Source organism: Berghia stephanieae, chromosome 2, assembly GCF_034508935.2.
Source record: "Berghia stephanieae isolate SIO BIC M18660-M18661 chromosome 2, UCSD_Bste_1.3, whole genome shotgun sequence".
NCBI classification, from domain to species: domain Eukaryota; kingdom Metazoa; phylum Mollusca; class Gastropoda; order Nudibranchia; family Aeolidiidae; genus Berghia; species Berghia stephanieae.
The window spans coordinates 111606089-111627572 of NC_088361.1; the positions used below are offsets into that span (position 1 = coordinate 111606089).

Genomic DNA, 21484 nt, shown 5'->3' on the forward strand with positions numbered 1-21484 from the left:
TGCTTGCAGAGTTGGAGATTGGGATGGATGCTGATGATAACTTTGTAATGCAATAAAAGTGACACATTCAATAAAATCAAAACCTAACCAAGTAAGGTATGAAACAATAATAGCAGCTGAGGCCGTTGATTCAGGCATAAAATGTGACATACCACAGCAATCTGGTTGGTATTGGGGTGATCCTGAATCTGAAAATTGAATTTTGAGTTGTGCATTTATAGCAGAAGAGCGATTGCAGTATTTTGAACGAAAATTTTTTTTTTAAAATGACACCCTTCCTTGCGCATCGTAAGATGACGTCGCCTCTTCCACGAGGAGATATATAGATAATCCATCAAACAAGCGTTTTATGTCGACAGGAATCATCCATGTTGTCGAAAGTGAGCACATTGAGCCACGAGGTTAATAATCTTGCCCAAAGGAAAAAAAAACTGAATTTGCTGGAAGCCGGGCTTGAACACAGGACCTTCCTGGTCAGAGTGCAATGTCTTAACCACTCAACTACTTCGTCCCCCATTTCAAACTAAGATGACAAATAAATTAGAAACGGGTAACACTTAAGATAAAGTGTTTAAAGTTAAATTGAGGTTGAGAACTGCCAAGATGTGAGGCAAGATCTATAGGTCAACAGAATTTTGAGGCAGGGTTACCGTTCCATATTGACTTCACTTTTCCAGATCTTAGGAGATCCAGTTACTCGTTTTCTGCAGGATAAACAGATCAGCAAACCCTATGTCATCCTTTGAGGTTAGGAAGCAAGCACTACTTAACTGCAATGATACCTTATTCTTCTTTCAGATTATCCCGCAGTTTGCAGAGTTGCCATAATGAATGCCACATCTCCATGCATCTCGGTTCAGAGCACCATCTTCAGGCCCAGTTCTTTCATATCGTCCTTTATCTTATCCAACCATCTGGTATTTCCCATAAATTGTATGTCCAATACTTTCCTTCCCACGTACTCCCTCTCTCGTCTTTTTACATGGCCGAACCATTTCAATCTATCATCTCTCATCTTTAATGATACATTCTTCACTTCACTCAACCTTCAAATTCTTTCATTTTTCACTTTATCTTTTCATATCCAGCCAAGTGACCATCTCAACATCCTCATTTCTGCCACCTCAACTTCTTTATCTTGTTTCTTTGTTGTAGCTGCAATGATACTTTACTGACTTAAAATGATCAATTTCTCTAATTTTGACCATTTCAAATTTTAGTAGCAGGTACACCCCTTTACAAAATACCAGACAGAAGCAGCGAATAACGAGTAAGAATTGATAAAATCATAAAAGACGCGTTGATGTTATAAGAATATCTATGGACATTTAAACCCATGGGACATTAAACCTATAAAATCATAAATTGTTTTCTGATCCATGAAATCCTTGCATATGGCATGCATGCAAATTAAGGAGAATAACAAACTGCTCACCTCAACATTTTGCCTTGAATTTTTTTTTTTTTTTTTTTTACATCACCATTATTGGCTGGCAGCATTTTTTATGTGGAGATCAAAATTAATTTAATTCCTTTAAAAAAAAATAGTGTAGGCAATGAATTTTCCTTAATTAAGTTTTCCTACGCAAAACTGACGGTGCATGAATAGGACTAACGGCACAAATATTATACGACCAAAGTATTCAATTTACAAATATCCAGATTTGTCATTCAAATATGACAATGGTCTCTTATCCCATATTTAATTTTTTTTTCAAAATGACACGATTTACAAACAAAAAAATAAATTCCAATAGACTTTGAGCCAATTATCATAAATAGAACATCCTACACTTTCAAAACAAAACAAAAGTCTCACGGACAAAGTGGTAAAAATTAAAAACAAATATTGTTCATTTATAATATATATATGTCTTTCAATTTCTATTCTTAATTGATGAATTTCACCCACACTTGAATGTACATTTTTAAAACTTCTCTATACAGTGTTGGACACCCCCCCCCCCTTCCTGAAATAATTCACACTTTCTGCATCTATAGTCCACCATCGACAGACGATAAGCCAATAATGTACTACAACCATCATTATTGTTGTCAGCAACACAAGACCTATATTCTCTTCAGTCATCTTGGTGTCTAGCACAAAGCAACAAGACAACTTGTCAGGATAGGCTCCAGGAGAGAATAATGGAACAAGGCGGTGGGTATAATAATATAATCATGTGACTTGAACCTGAGCATGACAAAATGCAAAACACTTCAGATTCAACAAAGACGTTACAACACGATGCTTTATCTCAAAACATCCTGGACTGAAAATGAATGGTGGAATAGTGATGACCAGACTTCACTTGGTTTGAATAATTCCTAGTGCGATGTGGACACATCATTTACGGTGTATATGCCCTGTTATCCACTCAAGGCCTTTGTATAACCTGAAATAATAAGAGAATAAAAAATTTAAAAAAAAACAAAAAAAAAAACTTGAGCTTTTATATAGAGCAATATCCACTAAACGTGCTCAAAGCGCTTTACAAGGGGTCCCTGGCCAACAGCAACACATAACATGTAGGACGAGACATGACGCCTGTCAGGCGATATTACAAATTTTTGGGACAGAGACAACGCTGTTAACGGCCAGGTACTCATTTTACACCTGAGTACGGTGAGAGAATGTGAGTAAAGAGCCTTCTCCAAGGACTCAACTATGCGCTGAGCGAGGCTCGATCCCAGGACCTTCTGATCCGAAAGCGAGTGTCATACCACTAGACCACATAGCCGCAACAAAGAATGTATGACATGATCTTCTGAGAAACAATAAAGGTAACATATCTGTATGTCAGTGCATAATCAATCGGAAGGTGAGCATTTTAGATTTGCATTTTTTTGCAGTTTCTGAAAGAATATGCTCCCAGAGCATTTTAATCTTTATTAGAAGTAGTATTAGAAGGGTGCTTTTTCATGAAGTTATGGTCAGATATATGGGAAAAGAATCATTTAAATTTAGCTCCCTTAAAAAATTTGTGAATATTATCAGTATAAGGAGCACACGTGTGTAAAATGCATCAGGTGGAATGATAAAATCTTGCTATGAGAAGACTCAAGACTCACCCTTCCCCCGTAAGACCACAACAAGGCTGGATGTGCCATACGTGATCCTTGATGGTCGTCAAGTTGAGTTGTTGTGAGATCTCAGCAGGAGACAGGCAGCCTTTGATGTCTTGCTTGTTGGCGTAAATCAACACAGCAGCTTTCCTTAAATCCTGAAAGAATAAAAAAAAAAATTTTCTTTCTTTTTAAATGTAATTTAAAAGTAAGATTATCCCTACCTCAACTGTTCATGATTCTCTTTGAGTCAGTCAATCAGTTCCATCAATTTGAGATAAATAAATATACTTTACTCCAAATCTAAATGAAAAGAAAAAAATTTCCTCCCAAGAGTGACTTAAGATATTTTTCTTTATAAAAAAAATAATACATAACTAAAATGAAATTCCCTTTAGTCATCCCCATGGGGAAATTTGTATTTAGGGTCTATTCCAAGGGAAGACTGGAAAAACCTAGGCATCAGCCCCAGTGCAGCGCCGCACAGTGAGCTAGAATGAGGCGACTTGTTCAAGGCCACACTGAGGTGCACATTCCTCCCACCAAATCCAAGCATCAGTAACACATTTTATAGTCACCTGGAACAACTGCAAAAGACGTCTAACATCTACGTCATGGCACAAGACCGAAGGGCTAGAGCTCAGGTGGTCGCTGGTTCGGATAAGTAAGTAAGTAAGTAAGTTCAAGGCCACATAACAAACTCGGTACCTTTTGGGTATAAAGCAAAAACTGTACTGCTGCTGCAGAGCAATGCTGCCCCCTATTTACAACTTGATAATACTTCCTTTCCCCACGTATGCAGTGGTTTTTAAACAGTTGATGTATCATATCATTTATTATTAACTAAACCATGTAAAATGCCTAAAGCACAATCTTAAGGGAAATAATTTGATATACAAGTCTTCCCATAATAAGAATACTAATAAACTACTACTACTACTACTACTACTACTACTACGACTACTACTACTACTACTACTACTAGTACTACTACTGCTCCTACTACTACTAATGATGATGATAATAATAATAATCATTATTATTAATATTATTATTATCATAATTATTAATGTTATTATCACCATCATATCATTTCTATCGTGTCAAGGGCTCTAAAAATATCATTGTCATCATACCTCATGGGCAAGCATTTTATAAAGTTCTTCTTTGGATATGAGAAGCCTTTCCCTGTCCGTGCTGTCGATGACCATGATGATGAACTGAAGCAGATAGAGAAAATATAATCAATGATACAACCATTCACAACAATTTTAGTATGTCTTATTAGTATCCGAGCCCCAATGATAGCTTTATTGGTAGGGCACTCGCTTCTCAAGCAAAGGTATTCACATTGACTCTGTGAACAGTTGAAAGTTATTTGTGACCGCACTTCCACTTAGCAGTGATTGTTAGTTCTGACAGAAAGCAGAAATTTCTAACACAACAAGACAGAAACGCAATGCCAACACTAACACAATAAGACAGATATGTAATGTCAATAACACTAACACAATAAGACAGATATGTAATGTCAATAACACTAACACAATAAGACAGATATGTAATGTCAATAACACTAACACAATAAGACAGATATGTAATGTCAATAACACTAACACAATAAGACAGATATGTAATGTCAATAACACTAACACAATAAGACAGATATGTAATTCAATAACACTAACACAATAAGACAGATATGTAATGCCAACACTAACACAATAAGACAGATATGTAATGTCAATAACACTAACACAAACCTCAGAATTTGTGTAGTAAGTGTTCCATGAAGCCCTCAGAGATTCTTGGCCTCCGATGTCCCACATCAGAAAATGAATGTTTTTCCACACAACTTCCTCTACATTGCTGCCTATGGTTGGTGAAGTGTGAACCACTTCATTCATTAAGCTAGAATAAGGAAAAAACATAATTAGATTCATTCTTTGTTGGAAAAATACTTCCAGTCAGATAGTATTCCTAATGGGCAAAGCAAGATGAGACCAATTTCTTTTGTTTCTAAGAAATAATAATAATAATAATAATAATAATAATAATAATAATAATAATATTAATGATAATGCGTAACTTCTATAGCACCCCTGTCCACCAAAATGTGCTCGGAAGCGCTAAAACAAAGATAAATATAATATAAAATCAATCAAATCACTCAAAGCAAACTGAAAGGAAGTCTACTCCCTGTCTTCAGAGAGGTTTTAAAGGAGGACAGGGAATTAAGATATAAATAAAATACATGAGTGGGAATGTGTGAACCACTTCATCCATTAAGCGATAGTAAAAAAAAAAATCATCAATTTAAATTATGGGTGTATTTTCTTTAGTATTTAGTTTATCATTCTTTGATGGTGAAATAATTTAGACCAGAGAGTATTCCAAAAAGGCAACTCAGGAAGATGCTAACTTTTTGTTTTCATGAAATAAAGTAGAGCTTTTAATATTTTTCAGATTACATCAGTACCAGGAAAATAAATAACAGGCTTGCCAACCAATCTCAACCATTTGAAAAGATTTATCATATTTTCCCCAACATTAATGCTAATTTTATGCATATTTTCCCCTCCAAAAATCATATTTTCAACATATGCAACCATCCAAAATTTCAAATCAAACACACACTGAATTTATGGAGACTTATCAAGCTAGTAGAGAATGGGAAAATCTTGTAATTCCTATTAAATCATATGTCCCGCTGCTCAGATGCTCATCTAGGAAACGATATTTAATGACTGATTATTCCACTCTCATTCTTTTTTTTTTTTTTTCTTTTTGTTATAAACTCCTACTTCCAGCATTTAGCATTTTGTCAACTTTCCCATATAATCATATTTTGGACCTCAAAGTGTATTTAAATATGAGAAATCATACTGGTTGGCAAGCCTGAAATAATAATAATAAAAGCATGACAGAACTGTCAAAAAGATTTAAGGATCAAAGAATATTCACACATCTAAAAAAATGAATTCAGATATAAAATTTAAAATATCAGCCTTAAAACCTGAGACTTTGGGCAATATATTGAAACTGAAATTAATTCGTATTTTAGATAATGATGGAGTTATTAATGGAGAGACACAGTTGTATATTATACTATAAACAATAAGACCCTTGTCATTTTTAATTTGTTTTTTTTTGTTTTTTAAAACTAATAATACAAAATTATCTTTCCCTATATATTTGCTTGGAACAACAAAAATTTAAATAAAAAAATCAGAATAAAACAAAAATAAAGGGTGTCCCAATAACAACTTGTGTCTGTTCGGAAACCATTGAAGATATCATTATGAAATTTGTTTCAGTCCACAAAGAAATCATCTAAGTTTTTTTTTTGATGTTGTTGTCATGTTTATAGATGGCAGTTGAATCAGTCAGGAAAAACACTTGGAGAGAATTTGAGCAACGAATCACACAAAGTGGTGGACATATTGAAACCCATTTCAGATGTGTGTAATTTTTTAAAAATTGATAAAAAGTCATTTATCTGTTTCTGGTATGCCATAAACAAAACTTGAATTATTTCTCTTTATTATCGTTAACATCCTGTACTGTGCTTTCTGTTTTTCCGTAAACTATGTTCTTATTGGGACACCCGGGACATTCTTCTCATCTAATCTCGAAATTACTTACAATTGATAAAGAATGGTGGTTTTCCCAGCATTATCAAGCCCAACAATAATTATTTTGTGTTCTGTGGATCAAAAATAAATATCAGTAAAACTTAAAACAAATCTTTGCAAATGAATTGTCAGAATCTATCTAGGTTGTCAAGCTAAATATCAGTATTGGTGTGGATATAAGCAACCTGAAACAAATTATTATTTCCCAAAGTTTTTAGTTTTAATATCTTTCAGAACCTGAATGTGATTAAGATCATCTATTATATAACTATTACCAAGTGGAGAGTTTGGACATTTTAAAAATGAAAGATACATTTTATGCTCATTTATGTCCACCAAACACATTTTCATGGTTTCACAAATGTTCATTCATTTATGAAACTGGCAAAAATAAAACAGTTTTATATTTTGCACCATAATAATCACCTTTTTTGTACTTGTATTCTTACAATATTGCTTTTATATTCACTTACGCTGAGTACATAAAGCAATCTTTTTAGAAGTGTGATTCAGCTTCAGTAGCAACTTTAATGTCTTTCAGTGTAATCCGCCATTTAGTTCTCTCTATAATAACAAAGACAATCCTGATTTTAAACTTCTCTGACATTCTTCAACACCTTGAATACCTGATTTGAATTCTGTCAGCAAATTAAAAAATTAAAAAATCAATAAAATAAAATTTAAAAAAAAATAATTGTCCTTGATGGGAACCAAACCCAGTACCTTCAAGGTTAGAATCACTTAAGCACTGCAATACGGAGCCACATGACTGCTCATGACATTTAATCAGCTTTTTATAGAAAAATATTTTACCTTCAATCAAATTCTATTTTGTGGTTTTACATTTCGATCGCATGTCGTCGGCACTTGTTTTATAATTTTTAAAAATCGAAACAAAGACGTACAAAGTTCACAATATAATTCTTGTCAAATCCAAATACAGAAAAGACAACATCGATAATGAATAGCATGGTTTGCGCATGCGCAACAGGTGCATAAAAATGATCTTTTAAGGTACACCATCAACGGAGGTTCATAAAAACTTTACGTTAAAGGTAAAATTACAATGACCAATGATTTGGAAGAACTGGAGTAAAGGAATGTAGTTGTTCTTCACGTAGAGGCTTAGCTTGAAAAAATTTTTACTTCAAACTTTTGAAACCCATGCCATTTTAAAAATGCAAGTCCGTGCCATCCTCTGTTGAGATACAGTCACAGTCAGTGACTTATTAAAGTACACATGTTGTGGGAAAAGATGGTTTATTTATTATTTATGACATAAGAACTCATCAGCGATTCATTTATTGGTAAATATGAAACAGCTTCCTTACTAATAGGACACAGAAGTGGGCACTGGACTGTAGGAGATAATTACATACATTATTTATTTTTTACTAAATACATCTAGTCTTCTGCGGACGAGATGATCTAAAGATGAGATGACCTGATGCAAAAGTGTAATTTACAAAATTATATAAATTTTTGATCGCTCTAAATTAAACTTTTTTAAAAATCCATATATATAAGCGATTGATTATATATTTCACATAAATAATGTGAAATTGAATGTAAGTTTCAATTTAATGTATACAAAAACAGATAAAATGGACGTTTCTGGTTTCCCCTTTATCAACAAAACAGGATGAATGAAACACTACAGACGAATGAGATAATGTGGTACTGGCGTTGTTAAGATGAATAAACAAAACCCAAAACATCCATTTTATCTGTTTTTGGACATTAAATTGAAGCTTACATTCAATTGCACATTGTTATTTATGTCTTCGAGATTCGAGCAGCAACATTTACATTATATTTTCACATATTCATTCATTATAAAGAAGTTTATCTTCTTTTTTTTTTATCAAACTTTGCTTTCTTTAAAAGGAAAAGATAGGAATTGTTAAGGTTTTATGATTCATTCTTTGAATCACACTTTGTCGCTTGACATCAAAGTGTCACAAAATGGGCAAGTGGTCAAGCACTCTGGAAAATTGTGAAAAATAAGTTCAACTTTAACTTGATTGATGTGAGGCCTCTGTCTAATACATCAATTTAAGTTTAAGGCAAATGGACTTTCCAAATCTGAACAGACTTCTCTTGAAAATAAAAATTATTAAAAAAAATAATCTCACATTCATATGATTTAAAATTTTAAAAATCTGACTCTGACTTCCTGGTGAACTAGAAAAATTGGTAGGCCCAACCGTGGTCCGATGATGAATAGAAATAGAATATTAGGATAATAATATTATAGGATTTTTTAAAAAGACCTCTCTTTTACTTTTACATAATTGATACTTACGTTACACTTACGATTTACACTCCTCCTATCACGCTCATCATAAAAACACATCTTAATCTTACCCGTGTTCCTTCCTGGCTCACTCAACTCACTTTCGTTTCAATCACTGTTCTTCTTAACTTCTACTTCTTAATTATATTTTATACTTATTTATTAGATCTAGAGACGTCTATTCTATTTACTCTATTCTTCTCGATTCTTACGAATCTTACCTTCGTTTGTAAACAAATTCCATAGTTTTGTGAACAGAATACCCATTGTTGATAAGTGAGTTAGAGTGTCAAATACAGCATCAAGATGTTCCAATATACTGAACAAATAATCAGACAAAATGTATGGGGTTATTTTACGTATCTATTTTTATTGTTTATTGGACATAAATAAATTGGCGATGATCCGATGATGTTCATCAATTTGTGAGTTTCCCCGTCATCAATCACAACTAAACCAAACGCTAGAGGCTTCGTATGTTATCCGTAGCGAGAAATAACGTTTGGATAATAAATCCAGGAGAAACATTTCGTTGTAATCAATCAATTGTATACATTCTGGTCAAATGGGTGTCACAAGCTGGTTTCTAATTCTAAGACTGACAATATTTAGTTAGATAAGACTTTTCATCTGTGAATCTGTCACTGTCAGTGACACAAAACCGGAAGAGGGAAGAGGAGATAACTTTTGAAGTATAAGATAATCCATACACTTTTGTAGTGGGCGTGACAATTTGTTTTAAATTGAACTTTTATATAGGCGACACCCACCACAGACTAATGTGTAATCTGTGATACCCACTAAACGTGCTCAAGGCGCTTTACAATGGGTTCCGGTCCAACAGCAACACTTAACATGTAGAACGGGACATGACGCCTTTTAGGCGATATTACATTTTTTTTTTCGGACAGAGACAACGCTTTTAACTCATTTTACACCTGAGTACGGTGAGAGAATGTGAGTAAAGAGCATTTCCAAGGACTCAACTATGCGCCGAGCGAGGCTCGAACCCAGAACCTTCCGGTTCGGTGTTTCGTCTTGTCCTAAATGTCAAGCAATGTTAAGCATGGTCAGTGACTGAATGGGTGACAATGATCATCAAGAAAGGCTGTACAAGCATAGTGTGCTATGTAGGTAAGCCATTTTAAACACATTAATCACTTTTATGCATGCCACGTCTGTAAACGAATTTCCATTTTTTTAAAATGAATAAAGTATGTTATTATTATTATTATTATTATTATTATTATTATTATTATTATTATTATTATTATTATTATTATTATTATTATTATTATTATTATTATTATTACTGAAATCGGCCCAGATGTGAATTTAAAAAACTGGCTTTTAGGCAGTAATAGATAATGTTTCTAGAACAAAAAGAAGAGAGAAAAATGACACACTGTAATGAGCATTGAGCATGGTAAACCAGTGAAATGTTCTTGAGATAAAAGTTCATTCTTATAATTATTGTGTGCTGTTGTACAAAATAATAAATGGTTTAAACTCAGCATATCAAAGGTATAATCTGGCAATATATCTTTATTTCACTTTTTAAAAGTACAATACAGTTCTGTTCAATTCTAAAATAAAGAATAATATTAATGTGTAATAAATATTCATCATTTTCAAATGTCATGAAAATATAATATGTAGATAATAAAATATTTGTTGATCATGACGATAAAAAAAAAATCACAATCCAAACAAATCATGAAGTCATTAAAAAGCCAAATCATATTCACAGCAGTATTACAAAACAAAATGTCATTTAATTATGTACTTGCTTTAAAGTGATGTGTGAAAATGTCATTGTTTATTAAAAATAATAATGGTAAGTCTTGACTAATAATACATGTAAATGTAATACTTCCTTGCTCTATCACCAAGTTAATCTAATAATCGATGTAAAAAAGAGGCAGCCCTCCATAACATGAGGGGGGGGGGGGGGGAGAAGGGGAGATTCTTTTTTCTGAATCAATTAGTCAGTAAATTGCCTTATTCTGAAAAGAAAAGACACAAAATATTTAAAAACTTGGCCAGAAATCTCATCCTTCAAATGTGTGGCTATGTGGTCTTGTGGTATGAGATATGCTTTCAGATCCGAAGGTCCTGGGTTCAAGCCTCATTCGGGGCATAGTTGAGGCCTTGTAAAAGGCTCTTTACTCACATTCTCTCACTGTACTCAGATGTAAAACATGCTCAAAGCGCTTTATAATGGATCCCTGGCCAAAAGCAACACTTAACATGTAGGACGTAACAAGACGTCTGTTAGGCGATACTACAATTTTTTGGACAGACAACGCTGTAAACGGCCAGGTACTCATAATTTTACATCTGAGTGTGGTGAGAGAATATTAGTAAAGAGCCTTTTTCCAAGGACTCAACTATGCAAAGCTCGACCCCAGGAACTTCAAATCCGAAAGCGAGTGTCATATCACTAGACCACAAGTGGGTTCCGATGTCAGACCTGCACATATGTTCACGTCGATTCTACTAGGGAAAGAATCATAAACAATTGAGCAAAATTATGGTTAAATCAACGATAAGTCTGAAGTTTCATTCACATGCTTCTATCCACGTATACTTATCGCCTAAGAAAAAATGGTATTATGCAGGGATTAACCACTACTTTTAAAAAAGGAATTTAAAGTTAAAATTACCTAATATGGAACAATTTAGTACAATAATTACAATACTCGCTGGATTTGTTGAGTTGTACGATGAATTCCAGCACGCTCTTCAATACGACAAGCACGCAGAAGCTGGGTGACCGAATGTATTGGTTTCCTCTCATTCGCATTGGATTATAGCACACTTTTTGGCTTCTCCCAACAGCGTGCAAGAATCCAGGGAGTACTGTATTTTGTCACTTTAAGATATGTTACACACACACACACACACACACACACATACACACACACACACACACACACACAAATATATTCACCAATAAAAGAAAATTATGGATTCAACATAGCGAACTACCCCCCACACCATAAAGATTTAAAACAAGACAGAAAATGGGGTAGTCAATATAAGTCTAGATTTAATAAAAGCACATGAGAATAAGTAAGACAAAGGGGATGGTTCAAATAGGAAACAGATTTCAAGAGCAAATTAACAGTGTACTTTGTTTGAGATCATCTATAAATCTCATCAAGTCAGAGGAATACGCTCAAATGCTTACTCAAAACAAAATAAAAATATATATCGTAGAACATACCAGAGTGATGATTTCCAAGGGGTAAAAATTAACATCCCAAAACTAATACTAGAAATTTGACTGTTTCCTTCTCAACCAAGGACTCCGGCCAGGGCCAGGACAAACCAAGTAATCTCATTCAAAGACAAAGACAGAAAGCAATCCGGAAAACAGATAAAAAGAGGGATAGAAGACACAGTACGTGATCGAAAGCCCGTGATGGGAGATCAGAAGACTCCATCAGTTTCCTAATCTAAACATTTTGATATTATTTGCTTTGGTCATCTAGTTCATTCCAACACAGAAAAACGAATATATCAGACATACAAATACCTAATGCTATAAAAAAACTCGTAGAATTACGAAATTTGGGTTCTCAATTTCAGAACTTTATGAGCATCTGAAAGTCATTAAAACTTATTTAAAATGACTGCCGATGCCACACTACATCATTTTGAGGATTTTGAAGTGTTATTTATTCTTTTTGAAAGAAAATTATTGATCTATAAAGTTAACTACAGCGACTACAATAATCTGAACTTCATCTGGGATCAACTAATTTATAAATAAGTAAATTATTATTTATTAAATAAATCCAATACATTCATAATTGAAATGGCAATGTGATCCTGAGAATGTCAAACCTCTTACTGTTGTTATTCTATTTATCAAACTGGTAAATAATAATAATAATAATAATGATAATAATAAAATAATAATAATATAATAATAATAATAATAATAATAATAAATAATAATAATAATAATAATAATAATAATAATAATAATAATAATAATATATAATAAATAATAATAATATAATAATAATAATAATAATAATAATAATAATAATAATAATAATAATAATAATAATAATAATAATAATGATAATAATAATGATAATAATAAATAATAATGATAATAATGATAATAATAATAATAATAATAATAAGAAGAAGAAGAAGAAGAAGAAGAAGAAGAAGAAGAAGAAGAAGAAGAAGAAGAAGAAGAAGAAGAAGAAGAAGAAGAAGAAGAAGAAGAAGAAGAAGAAGAAGAAGAAGAAGAAAAATAATAATAAGAAGAAGAAGAAGAAGAAGAAGAAGAAGAAGAAGAAGAAGAAGAAGAAGAAGAAGAAGAAGAAGAAGAAGAAGAAGAAGAAGAAGAAGAAGAAGAAGAAAAAAATAATAATAATAATAATAATAATAATAATAATAATAATAATAATAATAATAATAATAATAATAATAATAATATAATAATAATAATAATAATAATAATAATAATAATAAATCATTTGTATAGTGTGCACAATCCATGAATTTATGCGTTACAATAAAATACGAATTCACAAAGGGAAAATAAAATAAAAAGTACAGCAACGAAAGCTTAATATGAAAACATTAAACTAAATCAATTAAAGGCTATTTTAAAAAGTTCAGTCTTTAAATTGGACTTGAACGAGTGAAAAGTTGGAGAGTTTCTGGTCGTGGAAGACAGAGAATTTCAGATTTTTGGAGCTTCGTTATTAGACAAAGATCTGTTGGAAAATGTTGTTCTTGATGTAGACCTCCTAATTTCGAGTTCAGTGGAAAGGGAGGATCGTTTGTTTTTTGTTTTTAAGGGTTTTACGGCGCTTGCAACACATTTAGGTTATATCAGCGCCAGTAAAAGGGAAGAACAATTAAAGCACCCAAGAAAAAGTAAGACAAAGGGGAACTGAGAACAAATAGGGATCAGATGTAGATTCCAAGAGCATACCACCAATGTACTTAGTTTGAAATCACCTACAAGTCTCATTCAGACACAAGCACAAAATCCAACAAAGAGGAATACACTCAAATACTTACATTATACATTCAAAATAAAAATAATAAAACATAACAGAGAGATGATTTACAAGGAAAAAAAAAAACATCATCTCCCAAAACAATAACTATGCATTTGACTGTTTCCCTCCCAGCTAGGACTCCGGCCAGGGCCAGGACAAAACCAAGTAATCTCATTCCAAGACAAAGACAGAAAGCATGTTGGAAAACAGATATAAGGGGATAGAAGACACAGTATGTACCCCCCTGCCCACTATGGGAGGTAAGGAACCCCACCCAGAAAGGGAGGATCGAAAATTTCTTATTGGTATATTGACACTTAAGATAGATTTGATATCATCAGATAATAATGATAACGATAATGCTGTATGTAAATAAATGCATTGCATATCCTATAATAGCTTTATGATTTATATCTAAAATTGAAATTGGTTCATAGTTGGAAACTTACGTCAATGAAGTCGGTGAACACAGATAAAAATAAGCCGTTTATATTATAAGTTTTTATATCAAATAATTGGTCATTACAAACTACAAACTCAGTAAACTGTGAAACATTTTTGCATGTATGAAATTGATAAATTTGCGGAAAATGCATTTTAAATAATTGAAGACATTATGAAATGAATAATAAAATACAGGCTATGAATTGATACGTCATTAATTTCATACAGAAAACCCAATACACAGGAGTGTGGATTACAATAACAGGAAACGAAGATATCCGTTTATATTAAATCAAGTATAAAAGTAGTCCTTCAGAGCCATTCGAACCATGGAGCCGGAGTTTATCCCAGTTTCTATAGCGTGAAACGGACAATAGCAATTGCTTGCTACCCTCTAGATAGGACAATAGTCTATCGCAAAGTACTTTATGGCAATATAACAGAATCAACTACCCATTCACTGGACAGGGTAGGGGGGGGGGGAGGGGTCAGAAAAATATCTCGAGTGCTCGACCAACTGAGCTAATGGGACCCCCAAATCAAATATAAGGTCTATTCAATTCTTTTGAAAAAATGTAATTAATATAATAAAATACTATCACATACTAATAACAATAACAATGGTAATGGTGGTATTGATGACAATGACACTGATGACAACGACAACGATGAAGATGAAGATGAAGATGATGATGATGATGATGATGATGATGATGATGATGATGATGACGGTGACGATGATCTAGAAAGAACTACATTATGATTTAGGCATCCTAGGTAGAATTTTTTTCTTCCCACAATAATGATTTTTCATTAGTTTTTATAGCAATTCTTATCACTTTTGACCAAGAAATGAGAACGTTCTACACTTGAATTTAGTAGTTTCGAAAATAAATCAACCTACCTAATCAATTCACGCTTTAACTAACATCATGTTTGAGGAATAGTATGCATAACACAACATTGATTGGAATAATAATTTATTATAATGATGCTGATGATAATGATGGTGATGATAATAATAAAAATAATAATAAAAATGATGATAATGATGACAATAATAATAATAATAATAATAATAATAATAATAATAATAATAATAATAATAATAATAATAATAATAATAATAATAATAATAATAATAATAATAATAAATAAATATAATATAAAATAATAATAATAATAATAATAATAATAATAATAAATAATAATAATAATAATAAATAATAATAATAATAATAATAATAATAATAATAATAATAATAATAAATAATAATAATAATAATAATAATAATAATAATAAGCATTGCATTGGATAAATTTATATTGAAACCGGATAAAAATTCTTGCATAAGATATTCCTGTATTCGTAATATGTAAATACAAAGTAAGCATTTAAACCACTCAAACCAATGGAAATAAAATAATATCCATAGCCAGTAAAATGAATAAATATTCTTCTCTTGACAATTATAAACACTTCAATGGTATCTCACGATTTTGAATACATTATAATAGCAATCATCATAAATATGAAGCATAGCAGCGAAAATCGTAAATGATCTACCAATCATATTTTCTTACACCAATCATGTGTGAAGCAGTAATACCAAATAATAATACAGACCTAGCCTTACATTGTTTACCCATCAATTTCAATAATACGATTGCGGAAAGAAAATCCTGTATTCAAACCACCTCAATTAATGTTATTATTTCGATGTGAGTCCCTTTCTTAACCGAAGCCATGCGGAATCATCAATCAATAACACTTTGTTAGCAGTATAAATAGTCGACCATAAATGGTAGTAATAATCTTTATATATATAGAATGTAAAAATGACATGCATAAAAACAGTTATCAACAAAGTAAAAAATTCAATTTTTAAAAATTACTTAATTAAATGCTTGTATGTGATTTGGAAATAAAAAGTACTTCCAAGCATAAAAATATCTATTACATTTTTTTTTAAAATCGTTGATCAATTTTTGAGCTCACCTACTGACTTTTTTACTTAACCGATTTTGATCGTTGATGACTCATAACATTCCTTTCAATCTTCCTTAATTTCAATGACAGTAAAATTATCAAAATAATTACCTTCAAATTTTGTAGGTTCTCCACTAGTTCTAAAATAACAAAAACCTTTTTTTAAAAGAATTCTGTCTTCAAGATTTAACAAACTTGTGCCGCTATTATCCGAGAGTATGAGTCTCGGGTTATTCAATCAACACATACAGTTCATACATTTAGGAGGAACATTTTGTCAAATACCATATATTTCATTGAAGCTAGCCATATACACATTTGAGAGGTTTGATTTCAGACTCAAAATTTAAAATAAAGAATATTTTGCTCCTGGTATCAACCGATAACCTTGAACTGACAACCCAGAGCCATCTTAAGTACTTGCCTATCACCCGGAGAAAACAGCCCGTAGATCCAGAGGATCACTCACAATTCTAACATAGACGATTGGAACAAAATGCACATTGTTGTCAGATGTTGCAATACAATTTCTTCATTAGTGCGTCAACATATTGTGATAAATACTTACTACCTGTGGGACTGACCTATATTTTATTTGGCATACTAAAGGCAGCTATGTAAATAATGACAAGATGTAGACCTACTAATGTTAAAAGCTTGTAACTTGTAAATGTTGGTGTACTTGAATAAAAATTTAGGCATTCAAATCTCAGAAGTATCTCATGGATATTACTTAAAATCAAAACTAGATGTGTGCAGCTGTGTTCTAGTGTGGTATTATCATATTTGCACTTTGATTATCCTTACGGTAGTTTTGTTAAATGGCATTCGAGCACTGTTTACGATCAAAACAATGACAATACACATTGGAAAGTGAAAGCATAGGTAGGTATACCCTTCATAAGCACAAGAAATACACTACAGTTGTTGGGACGCATCTTCTCTAATAATAAAATTAGATATTGAGGTTTATGAAAAGCATGCAGAAGAACAATGCCACAAAGTTACATAAATCTATTGGGGTTGGCAGTGCATATCAATATCCATTGCCATTTTTTTCTTTGAAAAAAAACAAAACAATCAAAAGCTATTCAAGCCATTTGTCATCAAAATCAAAATAAAAGATTAAAAAAAAAATACTTATTGGTTATCAAACATAGAACAGACAAACCTTGGGTATTGGAGGAAGACACTTTGATTACAAAACACATGACTTCCTTATTTAATAGTTTTCTGAGTCATGTTCAGGGTATGAAGAAATTGAGAGACTTGGCCTATTTGAAATTTGATTACCCTAACTCAAAATGAAATTTTCAAAAACATTTATGCCAGTGAAAGATAAATTTGTACATATTACAAAAGCATTCAAGTTTGACTGGATTTGATTCTGTGTAGATGCATTTGCCTTGTTTCATAAAGGTGACTGTGAAACCCCTCCATTCAAGCTCACGTATTAATGCTCGTAAATAAACTCTCTCTGAAACATCGGGTCGACTACTTTTCCAGGGTCCTATTTTAAAATCTGCATAGCTAAGATCACCAGCACTAACATCAACTGAATCAATTCTGCATTTATGGTGCTTATTAAAACAGGGATTACTCGTGTGTTGAACATCTCTTGTAACGGAAATCATAGAAAATGAGACAACTTCATCTGACATGATACATTGCTGGTCACCTGCTGCCTTCAAGACGTGTTCTATCGCATCATCAAAACCAGTGAGCTTTGATTGAAATTGAAGGCGAGCTTGTCTGCCCATCATTAAAGGCATTTTTTCTATGTGACTTTGCAGCTCCTCCAGACCAAAATATTTGGCTTCTCTGTAAATTTGAGTGCATAAATTGGGACAGGGCAGGGTTCCATTTCTCATGTAACGCAGGATATGTGAAAATAAGGCTCCATCAGCATCAATAAAATATCGCCCATCTTTGTCTTTGGCTACCTTATGTCTTCCACTAAACATGACAGAAAGCATGTCACTCTCCCCTTTTGTTAGTGTTGTCAGACTTGTTGTGTAGAAGTGACCTCCAACATTGAGCTCTATCACATCCGGAAAGGTTTCCTGAAAAAAGAAAACAGTAAAAAATTAATAAATATATAGATGACTGAATCCTATAACTCTGTAAAATCAAAGGACAGTCATAAGTGAATATCAACAAAGTTATAATTACAAGTTACTACATATACACATGGCCATGGTTATTGTAAAACACATGCGCGCACACACACACAAACACACACACAAACACACACACACACATGAACACAAAGAAGTGGTCACAGGGAATTATATATCCTCAGATAGTTAATGGATGTATCGCATTGGGATTTTTTCTTGGCTGCGGCTATTTGCACTCAAGTCTGAATAGTCTCCTGTGGCTATTCGGACTCAAATTTCAAATCGCATGTGCAATCAACCGATTATTCATATTCAAACTCAAGTCTGAATAGTCACCCATGGCAGTATAGCTATTGTTGTTGTTATTTTTTCTTTTGTATATATTTTATTTATTGATAATCCTTTCTTAAAAAAATATAGCCTTGTGGAGAACATTATGCTTATTTGAGTCAATAAAAAATTTGATACGGAGCACGACTCTACTGAAAGATTTGAAAAATAGAAATGTATTTTTTACAGATAGATAAACAGATAACTTGATTTCCTTTTATAATTTAGGGGGGAGGGTGTCCATCAAGTAGAGAAATTCCTGAGTAAGGGGGGGGGGGGGGGGGGGGTGTTTGCTAGGAACTGTCAGATTGGCATTTTTCAGCAAATCGTGGCATTCATAGTGATATAATTCACTTGATCAAATGACGGTATTCGGATTTACAGAAATTTTAAACAAGTTTCACCGATTAACAACATCAACTAATATTACTGCTGATATTACTGTCGTTTTTATGCCATCGATGTGATAATTATTGCCCTGGGAAATATTTATTTAAACGCTTCGGCAAACTGTCAATTGGTTCTGTCTAGCTTCTACTTCTAGCCCGAACAAACAGAAGTAGACAGATTCGGGGACTTGATATTTTTCGCGTCCGCTTCAGATTGTCATTTGACCTCACATAAGTAAAGGGGAGACATTCCGAAAGCTCCTACATCCCCAGTATTCATTCAATTTGTATTTTCACCGTTGATCTTTTGTCAGGCGTTTATTTATTCAATTTGTCATCATATAAAAGCGTTTTAAAAACTCTAGAACAAACCTTGATAGATTTGTGAAAGTTTAAAATTTCCTAATTTGACCATTGTTTTGATTCTCGGCCGCGATTTTAATTTGTGAAGTATTGAAGATAGTGCAAAGCACTCCCAAGTAAAGCGTGGTAAAGACTTGCGACTTATTGATATTGATATCTACTGACTGATAAACTAAAATCATGCCGAATAAAGCATGGCAGCGACGACAAGCACATCGATTAAAATGTGCATCTAATCGTAATCAAGCTAATCAAGAAAATGATTCTGGCAATATCGAATGAAAATAGTTCTTTCCCCGCGAAATTGCGGGCTTTTTACTAGTTACATAAAATTGAAGCAAATGAAAATAACAGTCAATAATGGCATAGTAACTAAAGTAGTCTAAAATCGCTTTATTTGATGAGATAGACAAAATCATTGATCAATTGGAAGTCCAGTTAGAAATTATAATGAACAAAAGTCAAAGTAACTTTGATCTAAAAACTAAAGGAAAAGCTTTTCTAACAACATAACATGATGTCCACATAAAAACAGGTCGAAAAAAAAAAATATATTGTTATAGTGTGAGGCAGGCAACAATCCTTCTACAGGCCGAAGTACAGGTATGAGCTGTGTGATAAAAGCCCCCCCCCCCCCCCCATGTTTGTGCATACATATTGGACTTTGAGTCCGAATTGCCACTTCGTTTTTTCTTTGACTGATGGTAATAATAGCAGTACTATTACTATCTAGATAGTGCTACCACTATACCACTGCTACTTATATAATGCAAGATGTGACTGGGGCAGTGAATTATCATAGATTTATTAAATTGTCCAAAACCTCTTTTATTCCAACATATAAATATATTCAATTAAAAACTTCCTTACGGCTACTGACTGTTCGACAACACTACACTATACAGACCACAGAACACTGTAAACTGTAGAATTGTCAGTAGTTAAGTTACAGTGCGAATGTTTGTATCACAATGCAAAGACCTCTCGAATGCCGATTACACTATAACATAACTCCTTCCTTGAGGTTGTCCTATAGTATAGTCTGCTAGGCTTTTTGATAAAACATTATTCCGTCATCGTAGTTTTGGGGTCATCTTTGCAGATGGTTGGTCGTGACACCCAAAACCATTACCTTACAGCTAAATTACACCAGACACAAGCCAATACTCACCATCTTTTCCTCAACATCACCCATTTATATGGGAATATTTCTGCAAATATCAGGTTTATCAAGAACAGGGAAAGAGGGCCAGTTGTAGGTCGTCTATACCACTTGTTTGTAAACAAATGGCAAAGGTGCGCTACTCTTGCGTAACACAAAATCCAGTTTTCTGCGTAATAATTTCCGGTAGTCTTTCTTGCTTTAGCTTTACCAGATTGAATTTTTAATTTAAAAAAAAAAAATATAAAAAATAATTTAAAACTATATTCTCGGGATTCCCGTTTAATTATTTTTCCAAAACACACTATAATACTGAGATAGATTAATCAATGATGACTCGTATTTTTTCGAAATGTAGTAGAAATATAAAATTCGTTTTTTTCTACACTAAATCATGTAGAATTTTTATACTTAACGGTTAGATGATTATCTGGCATACTTGTTTACATCTGGCGCAATGACCTTCCCCCCCCCCCCCCCCCCCCCCCCCCCTTCTCTCTCTCTCTCTCTCTCTCTCTCTCTCTATCTCTCTCTCTCTCTAGATATATTATATAATTCGTGTACGGTTTTTAAACTATTCTCATTTAGAGATAATCTTTTCTGAATATATTTTTTTTTTAAAAATTCAACGAGCGGATGAAAGAAATAATATT

At 32.7% G+C, this 21484-nt stretch overlaps 2 protein-coding genes across 2 annotated transcripts; both read right to left on the reverse strand.

Annotated features, from left to right (window-relative positions):
• Positions 1 to 1499: 1499 nt before the first annotated feature.
• Positions 1500 to 9670, reverse strand: LOC144966244 (ADP-ribosylation factor-like protein 5B). The gene is made up of 6 exons (XM_078902429.1): positions 9219 to 9670; positions 6712 to 6772; positions 4830 to 4977; positions 4203 to 4286; positions 3073 to 3224; positions 1500 to 2396 (listed from the first exon to the last, which is right to left on the reverse strand). The coding sequence occupies exons 1-6, from the start codon at positions 9262 to 9264 to the stop codon at positions 2348 to 2350; spliced, it is 540 nt and encodes a 179-aa protein (XP_078758555.1). The 5' UTR covers positions 9265 to 9670; the 3' UTR covers positions 1500 to 2347.
• Positions 9671 to 15788: 6118 nt separating this feature from the next.
• LOC144966245 (BTB/POZ domain-containing protein KCTD7-like) lies at positions 15789 to 21216 on the reverse strand. Its single transcript, XM_078902430.1, has 2 exons — positions 20841 to 21216; positions 15789 to 18530 (listed from the first exon to the last, which is right to left on the reverse strand). Exons 1-2 carry the CDS (start codon positions 20862 to 20864, stop codon positions 17781 to 17783), a joined length of 774 nt encoding a protein of 257 aa, XP_078758556.1. The 5' UTR covers positions 20865 to 21216; the 3' UTR covers positions 15789 to 17780.
• Positions 21217 to 21484: the final 268 nt, after the last annotated feature.

What these genes read in the sequence shown, in the direction of transcription:
- LOC144966244 (XM_078902429.1), bottom strand. Translation starts at nt 9,264, where the DNA reads ATGGGTATTCTGTTCACAAAACTATGGAATTTGTTTACAAACGAAG. An exon ending in GAATTTGTTTACAAACGAAG is followed by an intron (nt 6,773 to 9,218) that starts GTAAGATTCGTA and finishes TTTGATCCACAG; the next exon opens with AACACAAAATAATTATTGTT. An exon ending in TGTGGTCTTACGGGGGAAGG is followed by an intron (nt 2,397 to 3,072) that starts GTGAGTCTTGAG and finishes TTATTATTTCAG; the next exon opens with GTTATACAAAGGCCTTGAGT.
- LOC144966245 (XM_078902430.1), bottom strand. Translation starts at nt 20,864, where the DNA reads ATGGGTGATGTTGAGGAAAAGATG. An exon ending in GTGATGTTGAGGAAAAGATG is followed by an intron (nt 18,531 to 20,840) that starts GTGAGTATTGGC and finishes TTCTTTTTTCAG; the next exon opens with GAAACCTTTCCGGATGTGAT.